Source organism: Oncorhynchus kisutch, linkage group LG5, assembly GCF_002021735.2.
Source record: "Oncorhynchus kisutch isolate 150728-3 linkage group LG5, Okis_V2, whole genome shotgun sequence".
Classification (NCBI taxonomy): domain Eukaryota; kingdom Metazoa; phylum Chordata; class Actinopteri; order Salmoniformes; family Salmonidae; genus Oncorhynchus; species Oncorhynchus kisutch.
In genome coordinates this window covers 40,705,825-40,724,551 of record NC_034178.2, presented here as the reverse complement: position 1 = coordinate 40,724,551, position 18,727 = coordinate 40,705,825, and the positions used below count along the sequence as shown (strand labels likewise).

The window sequence follows — 18,727 nt, the reverse complement described above, 5'->3', positions numbered from 1 at the left end:
GATATTCAATGTCTGCTTTTCATTTGGTTTTTACCCATCTATCAATTGGTGCCCTTGTATTTATGCTAGCCATAACAAAAGTGTTGAATACTTATGTACTCAAGACAGTCCCGTATACATTTTTTGTTAATTTGTAAAAATGTTACAAACATAATTACACTTTGACAGTATGGGGTATTGTGTGTAGGACAGTGTGACAATATCTCAATTTAAACCATTTTAAATTCAGGCTGTTACACAACAACATGTGGAAAAAGTCAAAGACTGAATACTTTTTGAATGCACTGTATGTCAGTAATGAAACACTGAAAACCCATAAATAAATAAAGCCCCCATAAAATCTATATTAAATTCCCTTATATATATCACAAAATACATTTAGAGTAGAGTTTAATATATCCTATTGAAAAGAAAATACTTAATTAAGTTAGGTCAGTAATCCATTTTGAAAATCTATACATTTTTCATTGAAAAAGTCTTCTTAATAATCTAACAGCTGTGTTTGAGAGAGTACATGTACGCTAAACAAAAATATAAACGCAACACGCAAAAGTGTTGGTCCCATGTTTCATGATCTGAAATTTTAAAAAACACAAAAAGCTTATTTCTCTCAAATTTTGAGCACAACTTTGTTTACATGCCTGTTCGTAAGTATTTTTCCTTTACCTAGACAATCCATCCACCTGACACGTGTGGCATATCAAGAAGCTGATTAAACAGCATGATCATTACACACCTTGTGCTGGGAACAATATAAAGACCAGGAAATGTCATGCTGACTGCAGGAAAGTCCACCAGAGCTGGTGCCAGAGAATTTAATGTTCATTCCTCTACCATAAGAAGCTTCCAATGCAGTTTTAGAGAATTTGGCAGTACGTCCAACCGGCCTCCCAACTGTAAACCATGTGTTACCACACCAGCCCAGGACCTCCACATCCAGTTTCTTCACCTACGGGATCGTCTGACACTAGCCACCCGGACAGCTGATTAAACTGTGGGTTTTTCACAACCAAAGAATTTCTGCACAAACTGTCAGAAACCGTATCACGGAAGCGCTGATTCAGAGGGGTTGGGTTAAATGCAGAAGACATTTTAGTTGAATGCAATCAGTTGTACAACTCGTCGTCCTCACCAGGGTCTTGACCTGATTGCAGTTTGGCGTCGTAACCAACTTCAGTGGGCAAATGCTCACTTTCGATGGCACTGGCACACTGGGAAAGTGTACTCTTCACAGATGAATCCCGGTTTAAACTGTACCGGGCAGATGGCAGACAGAGTGTATGCCATTGTGTGGGTGAGTTGCTTGCTGATGTCAACATTGTGAACAGAGAGAAATCCATGTGAAATCCATGGTGGCGGTGGGGTTATGGTATGGGCAGGTATAAGCTATGGACAACGAACACAATTGCACATTATCAATGGCAATTTGAATGCACAGAGATACCATGATGAGATCCTGAGGCCCATTGTCGTGCCATTCATCCACTGCCATCACCTCGTGTTTCAGAGTTATAATGCATGGCCCATGCCGCAAGGATCTGTACACAATTCCTGGAAGCTAAAAATATCCCAGTTCTTCCATGGCCTGCATACTCAGACATTTCACCCATTGAGCATGTTTGGGATGTTCTGGATCGACATGTACGACAGCATGTTCCAGTTCCTGCCAATATCCAGCAACTTCGCACAGACATTGAAGAGGAGTGGGACAACATTCCACAGGCCACAAACAACAGCCTGATCAACTCTTATGCGAAGGAGATGTGTCGCGCTGCATGAGGCAAATGGTGGTCACACCTGATACTGACTGGTTTTCTGATCCACACCCCAACCTTTTTTTAAGGTAACTGTGACCCCCAGTCATGTGAAATCCATAGATTAGGGCCTAATGAATTTATTTCAATTGACCGATTTCCTTATATGAACTGTAACTCAGTAATATCTTTGAAATTGTTGCATGTTGCGTTTATATTTTTGTTCCATGTACATATCAAACCACACTGGAATGTCCAATTCTTTTATAAGAATTAGTTAATTTTTGTTTCCTATTCCATAGTTTCTCCATGTCTTAAAATGGTTTACATTCAAATGTCCAGCAAATTTCTCAGTGTTCAGAAGGCACCCATTGGCTACTGTTTCTCCATGTGAGAGCCAGGAAGTGGTCAGGTCCAGGGACATTCCAGATTCAGGCACTGGGTTACTGGAACTGCTGCAGCAGATGTAGTAGTCAAGGATGTGTATATCATTCATTGTCAAGAGTTCATGCTTGTGTATGACCACAATGGTATTCTGTGATTGAAAGTTCAATGTTCCTGGGAGGGAAGGCACTGAGATGCATAGGGGATCACTCAGTAGAATTGCACACTTTGCACAGATAGCAAGCTGTGGATGGTAGGAGTTGGCAGTCTCCATTGTCCAACAGTTAGTGGTTTAGCATTAAGGCTTGATCTTCCACAGCTGTAGAAGAGACAACAAGGAGGGTGCATTTAAAAACACAGCACATATTCTCACGTTTGGAAGTTAATACAAATGTACTAGGAGGAAAACAACTCTGACAGAGGCAAGTCAATTAAGAACAAATTATTATTATTTATTTATTTTTGGGAATTTTACCCCAATTTCGTGGTATCCAATTGTTTTAGTAGCTATTATCTTGTCTCATCGCTAAAACTCCCGTACGGGCTCAGGAGAGACGAAGGTTGAAAGTCATGCGTCCTCCGATACACAACCCAACCAAGCCGCACTGCTTCTTAACACAGCGTGCATCCAACCCGGAAGCCAGCCGCACCAATGTGTCAGAGGAAACACTGTGCACCTGGCAACCTTGGTTAGCGCGCACTGCGCCCGGCCCGCCACAGGCGTCGCTGGTGCGCGATGAGACAACGATATCCCTACCGACCAATCCCTCCCTAACCCGGACGACGCTAGGCCAATTGTGCGTCGCCCCACGGACCTCCCGGTCGCGGCCGGTTACGACAGAGCCTGGGCGCGAACCCAGAGTCTCTGGTGGCACAGCTGGCGCTGCAGTACAGCGCCATTAACCACTGCGCCACCCGGGAGGCTCCCAACACATTTTTACAATGACGGCCTACCCCGGCCAAAACCAGACGACGCTGTGCCAATTGTGCTCCACCACATATCAGTGTTCTGCTACAGCACTGTGGTATTAGAAGTGTCTCCACTCACTCTGATGTTGAAGCCGAGCAGATCGCTGACCACAGCGGAGACTGCAGACAGGATGACCACACGTGTGATGTTGTAGATAAGAGGGTTCACAGTCAGACCCAGCAGTCGGAAGGGGGTGTCAAGCTCCTGTAAAAGGGTTGGTATGAAAAGTTAGAGATGCTTTCACTGCACGTTATGCTGAATAAACTACCACCAGCCCAGAAGACGAGACTAAATCCAAATATTCATAATGTGGCTAAAGTTTAGACATGCTTACTTTCATTAATTTTGTTGCAAGCTTCAGAACATTGTTCACTATGTTCAACATTTCTTTCTTGTTGGGCTTCTTTTCCATCTTAAGATACAAGTTGATCTGAAAGAATTGAGGAGATGCATTACTGAAAGTATTAAAGTGGTCTGTCTGCGTGTGCACGTGTGTGTGTGTTGTAGGGAGCCTCACCTGTTCCGTCAGCAGCACTGACACGTTGCTGTATTTACAGTTGGTCTCGGAGCCCAAGGTGGCCAGGCGGAGCAAGAAGAGGATGAGAGAGGAACCCCACACCATGAGCTCCCAGTTGGTCTCAGAGTCCAGGAAGGTGTGGTGACTGTTCAGGAGCTGGGAGTTAGAGATAGAAAAAAAGAGTACTCAATCTTTCATTGATTGAGTTTCTACAGGTTGGACCTTAACCAATGCCCATTCATAACAAGGGGAAGGGAAATCATGGTGTTTCCTGGAATCCTGTGTATTTATCAGAGATACAGACACTCTTTCTTATAGATATGTCTGACCTGTGTACACAAGATGAAGGCGATGGAGAGGGCCAGGAGGAAGATGGAGGAGACAATGACATCAACGGAACGCTGGGGTCCACGTCTCTGTGATGAACGGGAAAAAAGGGTAAGACATTAATCAATGAGGGTAAGACATTAATCACCCCCTACTGGTCAAAGCCATACACTGAAGTATACTTAAAAAAGTCATAGGAGTAGTGAGAGTAAGTCAGACCTTGAGGAAGGAGCGGAGCGACAGCCACATCTTTATGTTCTGCACATTCTTCAGCCTGAAATGGGGGATTTCCCACTTCTTAGCCTTTCGTGCTGAGGTGATGTGGTTGAAGAGTTTGGCGAAAACAAGCCGCTGTTGATGAAAGAGAACCACGCAAAAACATATGTCAACCACACCATTTCCAGCATGTTTGTTTTGTAGCAGTATGTCTACTACAGTACAGTGGGACTAACATGCTGACCTGTTTGTAGGTCCTCTCTGCCACACACATCATGAAGAAGAAGAGTCCGGTGAGGCAAAGCCTCTCCACGGTGGTGATGAAGAAGAAGGCGTAGATCTGGGTGTTGGGCGGCCCCACCACCATGACAGCCAGCTCTACCAGGGACAGGGAGCTCAGGCGCTTCATGTCCAGCTGTTGTGCCAGGCGGAAGACAAAAGGAAGCAGTGCCAGTGTGGCAGTGAACAACCCCCCCAGGGCTAGGTAACCCATGCCTTGCTCCACCACCTTCACCTACACAGAAGAAATTACCTCTGTTAGGAGGACAGTGGCATGGAGCACAGAGTACACAGCCCTAATAGTGTTTCTATAAATAGAATCAGACAGAACCCCTTTCCAGTCCTAAAGCATTACAGACCTGCATTCCCTCTGTATTGGATGTGTGTTAATTCTACCAAAAAGGCATCAGTGTGTAATGAAGTGGTCATAGGAGGTGTACCCGTGTGAGGATGATCCCACTGATCTCCAGTACTGACATATCTGCTTTCTTGCACTCCCCCTGCTCCCAGATGATGACACTGACCCGGTCTCTGGATGGGTGGCACGCCTGCAGCCACGATAGATGGCCCTGTGGGGAGAGAAAGCTGGTGAGCCGATATATACTTACCCTTTCTGTGATTAAAGTGAGTCCTTGTGGACGGACCCACCTGCAGCAGGGTCTCATCATCACTGCTGAGAGTGGTGAACGGGGGGAGGGTCAGGCCAGGGCCGTATCGCCCGTCCCCCTCACTGTCACTACTGCCAGTGGAGGCTGTGTCAGGCCCCTGAAGAAGCTCCTCCCATATTGTGTCATCTGTGTCAGAAGCCGGGCGCTCCAGTTCGGTCCTAAGGCGCTCCACTTCATGAGGTTTCACCTTAGTGTCCATGGCACCTCCACTACTTTCCTCCTGTGCAAATAATAGGTCAAACTAAATGTCCCCCTTTCACTCTGGCTACAATAAACAGAGCAGGACTCACTGCCTCTTAAGGTTTACCTGAGGTGATGAGGGGTTAGAGAAGGAGTGAAGGCGTCTCTTCCTGAGGACAGAGGCAGGTATAGTTCCAGCTACACCAGTAGGTAGTTTTTCTTTCCCATCCTCCTCACTTGAAAGTTCGTCAGAGGCCCCAAAGCCTGACTTTCTCTGGTTGTTCTGGAACAGCATCACAATCAACAATAGAATCCGCAGGATAAACAGCAACACAACCTTGGTAGCCAAAATGTCAATCACAGACAAAGCCCCATCTTAAAAGCCCCGCCAGCCTTACAACCTGCTAGACAAATTTGCTCAGGCAACACAAAAGGTAACAAATACATTTTGAGATTCCCCACACACATGAAAATAGGAACTTTTGGAACTCTGGTAGCCCTGAAAACACTTGAACCTTATACGGGTAAAAATCATAATAAAAATCATAAATCATAATCACATCAATAAATTGGTTATAAACTCCGAACACAGTAATGTCGACAGCAAAATGGATGCAGAGAACGTGAAAAAGAAACTCGAAACTAGCAAATGTTTACTAGTTCCTCAGGAGGGAAAGGGGAAGTAAGATCTGTGGAAGACATTTGACTTAGTTATGTAAACTACTGGAGATCAAGAAAAAGGAGGGTATAGAAGCAAGTGCTGCATGAGTATTAGGATTGCCAAAAAGTTGCTGTTAAGATTACAATATTTTTTCTGACCATTTGGAACAGTGTAAACAACACTAAATTAATAAGTGTACTAGAGAGTCTGTTCTAAGGAAAAAAAGATGTACAAAGCCTTTATTACAGCAGACTAAAAACAGTTGCATGCATTCGTGAATTGCGGTTTATTTATTGCATATGCTAATTATTCAATGCTCCCTTTGTTATTCCATTTTAAAACTAAAATGCTTGATTGCATTTCAAAGCATGAATGTCTCATATTAATTTGTTCAAGCCATCACACAGCATGACTGATTGATACAGTAGGCTGTATTGAAATATAGGCCTAAGTAAATTACGGTATTAAGACTGAACCGGACACAGTCTTAGGCCTACAGCTAGATGGCTGAGTATACAAGGCTACTTTACAAAGCCTACTAATGATAACGACATTAGTTATTATTATAAAGATGATCATAATAATAATTGTAATAATAACAATACGAAGGAAATCAAGAAAAAGGAGGGTATAGGAGTGAGAGCTGCCTGGATATTGTGTGTGACAAACAGGTGCTGTTAGATTACAATATTAATTTTCTGCCTGTTGGAAGTGTAAACAACACTAAATAAATTATAAGTAATACCAGTCTGTTCTAACGGAAAACAATTGTAAAGCCTTTATTACGGCATAGCAAATATTAAAAACAGCCAAATCTGTGAAATTTCTTTATCCGTCATTTTGCCGTTGTATGAGGCTTGGTGCTCACGGAATCAGTAGGCTATTAAACAAACACTCAAACAGAAGCAAGATCTGCCTTATTTCTGTAGATATACAGTACCAGTCAAAAGTTTGAATACACCTACTCATTCAAGGGTTTTTCTTTATTTTTACTATTTTCTACATTGTAGAATAATAGTGAAGACATCAAAACTAAGAAAAAACACATCTGGAATCATGTAGTAATCAAAAAGCAGCCACCCTTTGCCTTGATGACAGCTTTGCACACTCATGGCATTCTCTCAACCAGCTTCATGAATGTATTTCAATTAACAGGTGTGCCCTGTTAAAAGTTAATCTGTGGAATGTATTTTCTTCTCAATGCATTTGAGCCAATCAGTTGTGTTGTGACAAGGTAGAGGTGGTATACAGAAGATAGCCCTACTTGGTAAAAGACCAAGTCCATATTATGGCAAGAACAACTCAAATAAGCAAAAAAGAATAATTACTTTAAGACATGAAGGTCAGTCAATATGTAACATTTCAAGAACTTTGAAAGTTTCTTCAAGTGCAGCCGCAAAAACCATCAAGCGCTATGATGAAACTGGCTCTCATGAGGGCCGCCACAGGAAAGTAAGACCCAGATTTACCTCTGCTGCAGAGGATAAGTTCATTAGTTAACTGCACCTCTGACGACAGCCCAAATAAATGCTTCACAAAGTTCAAGTAACAGACACATCTCAACATCAACTGTTCAGAGGAGACTACGTGAATCAGGCCTTCATGGTCAAATTTCTGCAAAGAAACCACTAATAAAGGACACCAATAATAAGAAGAGACCTGCTTGGGCCAAGAAACACGAGCAATGGACATTAGACTGATGGAAATCTGTCCTTTGGTCTGGTAAATCCAAATTGGAGATTTTTGGTTACAACAGTCGTGACGTTGTGAAACAGAGTAGGTGTGTAAGGGCTATTTGACCAAGAAGGAGAGTGATGAAGTGCTGCATCAGATGACCTGGCCTCCACAATCACCCAACCTCAACCCAATTGAGATGGTTTGGGATGAGTTGGACCGCAGAGTAAAGGAAAAGCAGCCAACAAGTGCTCAGCATATGTGGGAACTCCTTCAAGACTGTTGGAAAAGCATTCAAGGTGAAGCTGGTTGAGAGAATGCCAAGAGTGTGTAAAGCTTTCATCAAGGCAAACGGTGGCTACTTTGAAGAATCTCTAATATAAAATGTATTTTGATTTGCTTAACATTGTCGGTTACTATATGATTCCATGTGTGTAAGTTCATAGTTTTGATGTCTTCACTATTATTCAACAATGTTGAAAACAGTAAAAATTAAGAAAAACCCTTTAATGAGTAGGTGTGTCCAAACGTTTGACTGATACTGTCACACCCTGATCCGTTTCACCGGTCTTGTGCTTGTCTCCACTCCCCTCCAGGTGTCGCTCATTTTCCCCATTATCCCCTGAGTTTTCTGTTTGTCTGTTGCCAGTTTGTCTGGTCTCATCAAGCCTACCAGCATGTTTTTCCATAGTCACTTTTCTCTCTAGCCCTTTTCTAGTTTTTCCAGTTTTGACTACTCTGCCTGTCCTGAACCCGCCTGCTGTTCTGTACCAGTCTGACTCTGCCCTGCCCCCTGTTTTGTTAATAAACATCTGTGATTCGAACGGTCTGCATCTGGGTCTCATCCTGTATATGGATGATGTATAAAGCCTGGCACATTTAACAGTTAGGCTGTTGATTATAGACCTAATTAAGTTGGGGTTTGCTGGCTCCTCAATTTTCTTAGACAATTAGGTTAAGCCCTATTTCGCACTCTAGTTTTACTAGAGAACGTTGGTTATGTAATAATTACCCCAGAATGTCTGTTATTCCAGAGGACGATTAGGACGGGATTCATTTTTTCCAAACTGCCCCCTGTAATTCTTTATTCTTCTCAAAAGAATTGACAGTTATGACGGAAGCCTGGAGTGTTTTTTTTTTCTACACAAAGATATTTCAACAAGTCCAGGTGATAACAGTGTCGCCATAATATTTGAATTGAGGAAGTGTGATAATCATTAGGATATTTTAGCGATCTGCAGTAGACCTCCTAAATGCCCCCCAGCCTTCAGATGTGAGCTGAACAGTGCACTTGCACTGTAGATGTGTTTTAAGGCTATGGATGTAAAAGTGAACTTATCATTCTCACATTTTTAGGTCAGTTGTATGCTGCTTTGCGATCTATTAACCACAAGGGTTACATTAAATAGGTGCAATATTTTTCACAGGTGCATTTGGCAATATTCAATTCATACGCAAAACATATGAACAAAAGCATTCACTGTGAAAGTTGATACATGTAGGCCCTTCATTTTTAGCCTATGCACAGTTATTGTTTTCTTGCTCAAACCGTGAGCAACACCTGTCAAACTCAAACATTTCTCTCAAAACACAGGGATGCCGATTTGCACGGGACTAGTATTGTCAGGGGACCTTGGAGTTCACCAAAAAACAGTCGCTTATTGTGGCTGGAATTGTTACTTTCCTGTCATGTACAAATTATTGACATGGCAGATTTGGACAGGAATAATCATATACAATTTCAGTATCACGTCTTAGAATGATGGGATTGTGGCATCCGTACGACCACAGCAGTGGATTAGTCAACTGAGACAGGCATGAATTAGACAGGTGTTTTGTGCACATTGAAAAAAATACAATTGCAAACGCCCGACTAAAGAAATCTCGGTCGACCAACAGCCTATCGACCAAACAATCGACCAGTCGACTAAATGGGGTCAGCCCTAATACAGTGTCAACGTTTATGATCACTATGTTTGATGTTCAGTTACAAGATGACATGGCGTCATACCCCGGGTTGTTCTGAACAGAATGAACCTGTTTGTCTATTGTGAAGAGATGCACCTGAATGCACTCATTACTCCTTTCTATGGGGACAAAAATTACAATCTATTTCTTTGAAATGCCTTGTGAAAGTCTAACACTGTAAGATCGTATTTTACAACTTAGCTAGTCACGTTTGCAATAAAACACGTTTTGAAATGATGCCCAACTGAACCAGACTGCGATTTATAAATGGGCCGTTTTTGTATTGCATGAAACAACAACAGTGATTGTGTGATGGCAGGGATGCAGCGTTGTGCTCCAAACAAAACAACTACAAGTGTGCTTGTTCTAGTTCCTCAATGGCACAGCTAGGAGAGCTAAAAAAAAGCACCTTGTAGTTGAAGACTCTTCTTTGAGTCATAAAAGTGCATTTAAATTGAGGAACTTTGGAGGAGTGTGTGACCACTTGGAGACACCAGTTAGTCCTCTCATTCAATCCTCTCATTCTTCGCTATCAACAAATGTGGCGAAAAGTACAGTAAATGTAAAATGCACATAAAATCAACAGTGTAATGTTTGGATTCAGTCTTGTGTCAGGTGAACTGTTGTGTCCTCAACTTTGGTGTAATAATTTTCCCATTATCTCCAAACTATTCCCTTTCTATTGCTCCCATGGTTATGCATTTCATATTTATTCTGTAAGAAACAATTCAATTTAGCCCCATCCATATAGGCCAATTCCTAGAGTGTAAAGGGTTTATGACTGCTTGACTCACAAACATGAATTGTTGCTATATGTTCAGGTAGAGGATCTGGTCATTGTCTGTATGGCCTTACCCTTCTCTCCTCTGATCTGTACAACCTCTGGTTTTCCTCCAGCTGCCAAGGCTGCAGCTCAGTGTCCCCATCGGTCCCCTGTCCTTCTGTTCTCTTCAATCCTCTACCCTTCCTTGGCCTGAATGAATGTTGAGAAATGAGGGAACATGTTATACAGTGTGAGAGCAGTTTGCAAGAGTGTATAAAAGGGTGAGCACACAGCAGTGTGTGTGTGTTACATGCTATAAGAGCCCAACCTCCTCCTTCGTGCAGGGCTGGTGCTGCTCACAGGGCTGTCTGAGGGGCTCCGGTTGGACTCAGTGGACACTATCTGGCAGTGCACTGTCCCGAGCAACAACATCAGACACATGGGCCCAAATAGCTCACTAGCACTGGCTGCAGGAACTTCCATGTACAACACTGATGCTGCCACTACAGAGAGAAAGACATTAAGTTAACAGGCCACCCAAAAATGGTAGAAACCTGCTCTTTAGAGAGTTAGTGAATGACAGACTTATTTACTTTAAGTCGATAAATAGTATATCGTATGACTTCTTAACAGTAGACAACAAGCATGATCTGACCCATGCCTAAAGCAATGTTAATGTGAGATGCGAGTTTACCTTGCATCAAGTAGAGCACCAGGATACAGGTGGAGATGGACCTGGAGGTCACCTGGATCCACCATTGGAAAAAGAAGGGGAATAGGAGCACCCTGACCAGACCCTTACGGGTCAATGCTGTCCATGGACTATCTGGCTTTGCCTTGCTGAATGTGGATCCTGGAATAGAAGAGAGCCAATCAATAGCGTTGCATGCACCATATCCATCCAATAAGCGACATTGTGTAAGATATAAGATATAACGCCTTGTAATAAATGGATACTCACCTCTTACTAAGTCAACATCAATGAGGTCTGTCTTGATGTGGCCAGACCTCTTTGGTTTACTGTCAATACCCTGTGGGGGTGACACTTATCTTAGTGACAAATGCTGATCATATAAGAATTGTGTGCATATTAGGCCAAATGTCATGAACTTACATTAAATTCTGCTTGCTCCAGAGATTTCTCCCAGACCTGCTGATCATATGCACCAATCTGTTGACACATGCACACACTTCAGTTTGTATCATCTCATGTAGGGGATTTTAGACCCTCATTACATTGTCAGTAAGTCTAGCATGTCTTAGGGGCCATTTACATTAGTAAAATATGTCTAGTGAGATCTCTCTTCAACATCAGATTTGCAAACTTTTCTAATTTACACCAGCCTGGGATGTAGTGTGGCCAAAGCCACATTCCTGCGTCATGTGAATGCAACTATTAGCATATCGTAAATACCATAGTATTTAGACAATCAAAATAAGGCTAGAAATTGAAACTATACGGAAGCTTCTCATCTAAACCATATTGCACATAGTGTTGCACACTTGATTAATGCAATGATTCACACATATGGATATTTTAAAAGCCTTTCATTTTCAATTTGTCAGAGCAAGAAAGCTGTGTACTTGTATTAAGGCAATTACGGTAATTCGGGCAGGGACATGTGGTGTGGGAGAGACTTTTTCTTAAAGGGTAACTCTCAACCTCTCAACCCCCCCTCAACCCCCCTTTGCCCTGTATTAAGGCAATTACGGTAATTCGGGCAGGGACATGTGGTGTGGGAGAGACTTTTTCTTAAAGGGTAACTCTCAACCTCTCAACCCCCCTTTGCCCGACCCGTTCAAATTGAACAAATATTAATTCAGGTGAGATGTTGTGGGCGGGGGGAATATCTCATGAATATTCATTTTGGGGGTGGGTAAACATAGTTGTACCTGATCCCACCATGTTCTCACTAAAGCATACTTACCAGAAGTCCACTGGCACTCAAATAATAAAATAATGTGCATCGTGAGAAAATACATCTCTGCACAGTTAACTCACAGTGGTAAGGCGGCGAGTTCCTGACATCTACTGCCACTTGCGGTGTAAGTTTGAATTCCCCATTGAGTTTTATAAACTTGACACTTTGCCAAAGTTTTAAAAAATGGCATTGTTTAGAAAAAGTGCAAGGTTGAATTGAGTTTGTGCACATGCGCACTTCACAGAGGAGGCGTTCCCAAATGGAAATATGCAAATATATGCTACAACGAGCCAACAGGATCTCGCTAGCTCGTGCTTGGCTTTGCCCACCCCCTTGCTTTATCTGCCCACTATGCTTCATTTGCGCCCACTGTAAACAACACAGATGAACCATCTTAGGTTAGTTATAAATATCTTTGCCAATATGGCAAGCTTCAAATTCAAATACTTCAGGCGCCATTGGGAGTTTTCCATAGGAATACGTGGATGACGTCAGCGCTATCACTATTGGTGCATTCAAGACAACTGGTAACTCAGAATAATACGAGGTCAAATCATGACGTCATGATCTACAGATGGGAAAGTCGGAGCTCTAGAAAGAGGCCCAAGTTCCCGAGTTGGAATTCCGAGTTGGATGACTGTTCAAAAGGATTTTTCCTCAGTCGGAGCAAGTTTTTTTTGGAGTTCCCAGTTGTCTTGAACGCACTCAAGTCAAAAGTCTGAGATTTCCGAGCTACCAGTTCCCAGATGTTTTGAACATGGCATATCATCTACTGGTTTTACATACCTCCGGAGGTTTTATTTAGGCAAGTCAGTTAAGAACAAATTCTTATTTACAATGACGGCCTACACCGGCCAAACCTGGACGACGCTGGGCCAATTGTGCTCCGCCCTATGGGACTCTCAAATCACAGCCGGTTGTGGTAATGTGGGAGACATCTCTTAAAGAGATTTGAATCTAGATCTGTCTCTTTACACTACACAAGCATCTCTCCTGGACCTAGCTTGTGTTGTCAAAGTAGTGTAGTGTAAAGAGGCCCTTACCTTCTCTTGATACCAAGCTATTCTTGCCATTGTTGTTTTATGACTGTGATGAAGATTGTGTCAGGTCATTTTGCAGGGGCCACAGTGGCAGATAAGATCTGACTGCAACCCAGGCTTGTCAAAACAAAGGAAAGGAAAGAACATTAGAGATAAAGCAAAAACAAAGCCATTGTGGAGTACAAAGGGCATTCACACATATCATGTTCACTCAATACCAGAAATCATCACTGATAACTGTAGTTTACTGTTTTTAAGTGTGCTGCATGTACATTTGTTATACTCAATACAAAACTACTGTTCGCTGTATAGGCTACAGAAAGTCAACTGACTAAAACTTACCCCAAAGCCAAAGGATAATGTGGTTGAAGATAGGTGATACAATGGTCCTACTGTATTCGGGTGAAACTCTACTAGAGATCATTCCAAAAACATTAAAAGATCAATCATTCCTCTTAGAACCATCATCCAGGAGCAGTATCAAGTGGGATGGCGCAGTAACGTTGTAGGATTGCAAACTAGCTAGCTCTGCCTCGCCATCATCATCATCATCATCATCATTCAAGCAACCTCAGCTAGGCTATACTTTTCAAGTCGAACAAAACACGTTTCAACTTCTACATTTGCCACCATTCAAAATAGGTAAACAGATTCGCGGCACATTTAGCTAATCTAGAAACCAGTACAGTAGTGCTATATTAGCAATAGAAGCTAGCTAGCTACCATTAAGAAAAGTTAGCTCGCCAGCTTTTCTTCAGCCCAGGAGTGGCGCGCAGCTCGACGGGGTAAACTAGCCAGCTAGCAGCATCTCGACTGCGGGAATCGCAAAGATTTATGAGCAATTTATTTTATTTCAGTTATTTAAACGATTTTCCAAATGCAAACTTCGTTGTCAGTTGCATTTCAAGTCGAATTCATAGGAATGCACACCGACATGGCTCTTGCGATTCTTTTTTTTCCGGGTTAATCCGATTCATTTCAGCCTGCTTGTTGACAATTTTCAGAACTGTCAAATCTGTGCCGCGTGTGGTCTGTGGAAAATCCACATTATAATAAATAACTTGTTACAGCTCGGCTAGAGTGTAGGCCTTACCACTCTAGACTTGTAGAATAAACATCAATGCATAGTAAAATAAAGATTTTTACATTATGTTGATTTCCATAGCATTACTTATAATTTTTTTTTTTTTTGTCACTGTTGTTTTTTGTCCACATTATTGTATTGTACTGTATTTGTCGTCTATCCTCACAGTTCCTGCTTGTCCAATAGAATGATAAATCCCTTACTGTTTCAAACCCCATGTCACACTAGTTAAATTAGTTAAATCTAAAATTAGTTCAATCTAAAATCCTGAAAACTGCAATGATTTACACAAATAAATAGAAGGCCTATAACAAGTAGACTGCACAGGCATAATTACACAAAATAATCATAAGAAGACCATCCATGTGGTATAATAGCCCCAGAAGGAAATAACGTTTATCCAGAGCTTGGGTTACATTTGAGATATTGTCACTGAAGTCCTGGGTGTCGGCTGATGGTTGTTCTTGGTCGGCTGCAGCACACACCAACTTGCTCTTGACCTTCTTATTGGAGCTGATGATGAAGATGGGACTGAGAGAGGCATAACAGGAGGAGAAGAAGACCCTCTTGTCAGCCACCATTGGAGACAACTTGGCTACCGTCAGCATGTAAATCCAGATGACATTGTCTATGCGGAAGAATATAACATTCAGGGTGAAGGCAGGCATGGTGCCATTGTGCGGGCCAATAGAGAAAATTCTTGCTGTGATGCATCCATGTTGAGGAGCCACAGCCGTGCGAAGGTGGGCACAATGAGGCTGGGAAGACAGGAGGTGGCAGAGAATCATGTCCAAAGGCATGAGTATGTGCTCAGAGCAGAAGACCTGGGTGTAGGCCAGCAGCACCAGAGTGTTCCCCAAGTTCCCTAACCCTGTCTGCAGCAGGAAGTACACCTCTTTGATGATGAAACACAGATCCAACATGATACCTAACTTGGGTACCTTGCTGAAGAATATAGACACAAAATTAAGTTTGTTAAACAGACCTATGCACACACCAACTGTGAACAAATGTTCCCTATTGCACTCTCTAAATTATTGGACAATGACTGCAGAAAGCATATCCTTACCTGCAACTATTAATAAAGAAACGTGAACACAGTATTGGTCATTCAGTGTGGTTAATTTCAGTATAAAGCATGTTGTACTCTGTGGGGATTATTAGGGCACAACATTAGAACACCCACTTCACCCCTCGTAGGACTCACTACAAAATGTAACCAAGAGTAAGATTTTTTTATTTTCAGATGACAGCATTAATGTCAATAATGGCCATATTCAACAGAAATCTCAATAAAAAAATCTATGGCATAACGCAACAAACAGTAATGTTTTAGGATGGCCTGTTCAATGGGGTAATATTCATTATTAGTGCACCCATAACCCAGCAGTGGTTTTTGTTATTGTTGATGTAAAAGCAGCTTGATTAAGTCATTCAACGTGCACAGCTGGCGCCTTGCACTGCTCACTTCTGTTCTCTCCTGTCCTGGGAGTATGTCTTCAGGGGCACAGCAGCAAAGGTCATTATCTAGCAATAACGCATGTTTAGTCTAATTCGGAGCACTGGGAAAGTAGCCTTCTATTCTGATTTCCACTCTTCACACTTCTTTATTAACCTACAAGAACAATCATCCTGTTTCACAAAACCTCTGCTGCACAGTGGGGAGTAACAATCCTGACAGTGTACATTTCTAACCCAGCGTTGCTCCATTCTCAACATATGAATGAAAGATGGCAATGTTGTGGTTTAGCTGTGCTTAAGACATAACAGTGTATTTTAGACTGCACCCTTAACTATAAGTCGAACTTGGAATAAAGTCAACTCATGCTGAAGGATCCTTGATATAGGCTAAGGTGACATTTGAATTTCACTTGCTACTCATTTTCAAACCACTATGGGATCAATAATCTGAAGTGGTGTAATTTCCCCATGTTAGTATCAATATGTTGACATGAGTACAGGACTAATTAGAGCACACGCTTATGCATGTTCTTCTCTATGGATTCTATCATGTATTCTAGATAGTAAGCAGAGGGTTTTTAATAAGTTTCCTCCAAAGACTAGACTTGTTTTTACCCCTTTATAGATTTATTTTTCATTTCAATGCCTCAAACAGGTTGTCAAAAACTACAGAGGACTGTTGAACATCTAAATAAGTATACTCTCCCAGGAGTAAATATACCTTTCGGTGGAATTCCAGTCTGTTTTATTGGACCAAGGTCTTTGCTTCGGCACTTTTATCTCCGACAGAGGAGCCAGCGTGACAGTGAGGCGTGTTTCACATCAATGACATCAAACAATCTCAAGTCTCTCTGACTTGTTATGCATCTCATTATAAAACATCAATCACAAAGTAAAACAAACACACATTGCTCATACTTCATTTTTCAGTTTGGGGTAACTATTTTACTCCTATGTCAGACCTTTTTGAATGGCAAAAATGATACACTTGTCTTGTCACATCATTGTCCAGAGGGGGGCACTGTAGGCTTGTTGTTAGTCCTTGCCTGGACTGTAGCAGAAAGCGATTCAAAGAAACCATAGAAAAAGAACAAAATAGAACAGTATGCCTAGTCTATGAGAATTTAAAGTGATAATTATGGCTGGGAATACATTGAGCATTAGACAAAGGGTTGTGTCCCCATTCGAATGCTTTCTTTGCACAATAACTTGACATATAGATACTTCTTGAGACCTCAATTTCCTTTTATTTGGTGTCATTCTGTCCTCAGTCCTGATTACATGTTTTGGTGCCATATAGCCACAGCTGGAACAGATGCAGTCATCTGTATTGATCTCAGGTAATTGGAGGGAGATGAAAGAGGAGCCTAAAGTCAGTGGACCATGCTGATCACCACCTACAGTTACTGAATCTCTCGGAGAGTATAAGTACACAAGGAAACTCACTAGCCAATGGGACTTTGGTCTGGTTTACAAACACACTAGTGATCAGACTCCAACATCATAAAGAATTCCTCCCAGGTAAAAGAACTGATGTATGCAATGGCCTTCTGAGATGATTGTATATATTGACAAATACTGATTTGACATATATTTTCATATCCTTTATCTCTGCAACCACGGAATCAGAGGAGGTGGTCTGGGGAGTGCTGTACCTGTCACTGTGGTTGATGTCCCAAGAAACACTGCTGTCCTCTTGGCATTCCTCCTGGCACTGTACCAGGAGCACTAGCTCCTTCCTGCTGATGCAATCGTGCTGCACCTGGCCTGTGCCAACCTGCTTGTGGTGGGTGTGTGCTGCCCGCTAGAGACCCTGGCGAGCTTCCTGCGGCCATAGCCTTGTCCCTGGGCTCCTGGAATGACTCGGGCCTCATGCAGCACAACATTAATCTGTTCGCTTCCCTTCTATGCAGTCCACGCAGGTGAACTGGGCTGTCCAGGTGGGGAGGGACGTGGTACCCATGGCCCTGATGGCCAGTCTGATTATCCTGGTGTTTCTGTACTGCCACAGCCAGCAGGTGAACGGACTTTGCAGCAGATTTGGGGCCAGTGGTGGGGCAGAGCAGCGGACAGCTAAGGCTGTAGTGGCCTTGGTGACCCTGTACATGTTCCTCTATGGGGTGGATAATGGACTGTGCACATATTCTTCTTGTCGCTGTATGCAGCACTCAGCCCCCTGCTGATCATAACCACCAACAGGAAGATGAACAGCAGGCTGAGGTGTGTGGTGCAGGAGAGGCCTGTTCAGGACAGCGCCACTACACTATCTACTGTGTGAGTGAGGGACATTATTGTGGTCAGACATGGTTACAAAGATGAGGAATGTTGATTATTAATGAATTATGTTGCTATTAGAATATGGATCATAAAACATATAGAGTTAACATTGTACAATGTGAAATGTGTGGCAAAAGTATCTTGAACTCATGTACTCTAGTTTTTAAATTCGTTTTTTATCCCGGTTAATATTTTTCAGCATATAACATTATTGTTTGAGCTGTTTTGACTTATGTCCCAAAGTTGATGGCATGCTTGGAATTACAGAACTGGAAGGTCATTAAACCAATATGTTGCTAGAAATGAACGTGTGTAGAAAATAAAAAAAGATGCATCGAAGCAGAGTTTGAGCCTTTTTTGTCACACGGTCCAATTAGTGAAATTAACAGGATATTAATCATTCCAGATTTGTCCTGTTATTGTTTTGTTTGTTCATTCATTATGCTCCTTCATCTTAATTGGGTGGAAGAATTATAACTGGATGACTAAAGCACACAATAGCTGTCAAATGACTTCCAGCAGTCTCTTTCGAAGCAATTAACACTTTGAATAGGGTCTGCAAAATGTCTCATTGCTAATGAA

At 42.2% G+C, this 18,727-nt stretch overlaps 1 protein-coding gene and 1 pseudogene across 3 annotated transcripts; one reads left to right on the top strand and one right to left on the bottom strand.

Moving 5' to 3' along the window:
* LOC109891036 (putative homeodomain transcription factor 1) lies at positions 1 to 14,349 on the bottom strand. Of its 3 annotated transcripts, none has more exons than XM_020483301.2 (18): positions 14,047 to 14,349; positions 13,666 to 13,736; positions 13,327 to 13,440; positions 11,476 to 11,532; positions 11,323 to 11,392; positions 11,056 to 11,214; positions 10,690 to 10,864; positions 10,454 to 10,571; positions 5,423 to 5,578; positions 5,096 to 5,335; positions 4,888 to 5,016; positions 4,413 to 4,682; positions 4,172 to 4,303; positions 3,955 to 4,041; positions 3,626 to 3,781; positions 3,443 to 3,538; positions 3,187 to 3,312; positions 1 to 2,457 (listed from the first exon to the last, which is right to left on the bottom strand). In XM_020483301.2, the coding sequence occupies exons 3-18, from the start codon at positions 13,354 to 13,356 to the stop codon at positions 2,437 to 2,439; spliced, it is 2,022 nt and encodes a 673-aa protein (XP_020338890.1). In that variant the 5' UTR covers positions 13,357 to 13,440; positions 13,666 to 13,736; positions 14,047 to 14,349; the 3' UTR covers positions 1 to 2,436. The 3 variants fall into 3 exon arrangements, with proteins under 3 accessions (XP_020338890.1, XP_020338891.1, XP_031680931.1); XM_020483302.2 differs by having other exon boundaries at positions 13,666 to 13,733; XM_031825071.1 differs by having other exon boundaries at positions 13,327 to 13,736.
* Positions 14,350 to 15,900: 1,551 nt separating this feature from the next.
* LOC116374111 (olfactory receptor class A-like protein 1) lies at positions 15,901 to 18,178 on the top strand (annotated as a pseudogene).
* Positions 18,179 to 18,727: the final 549 nt, after the last annotated feature.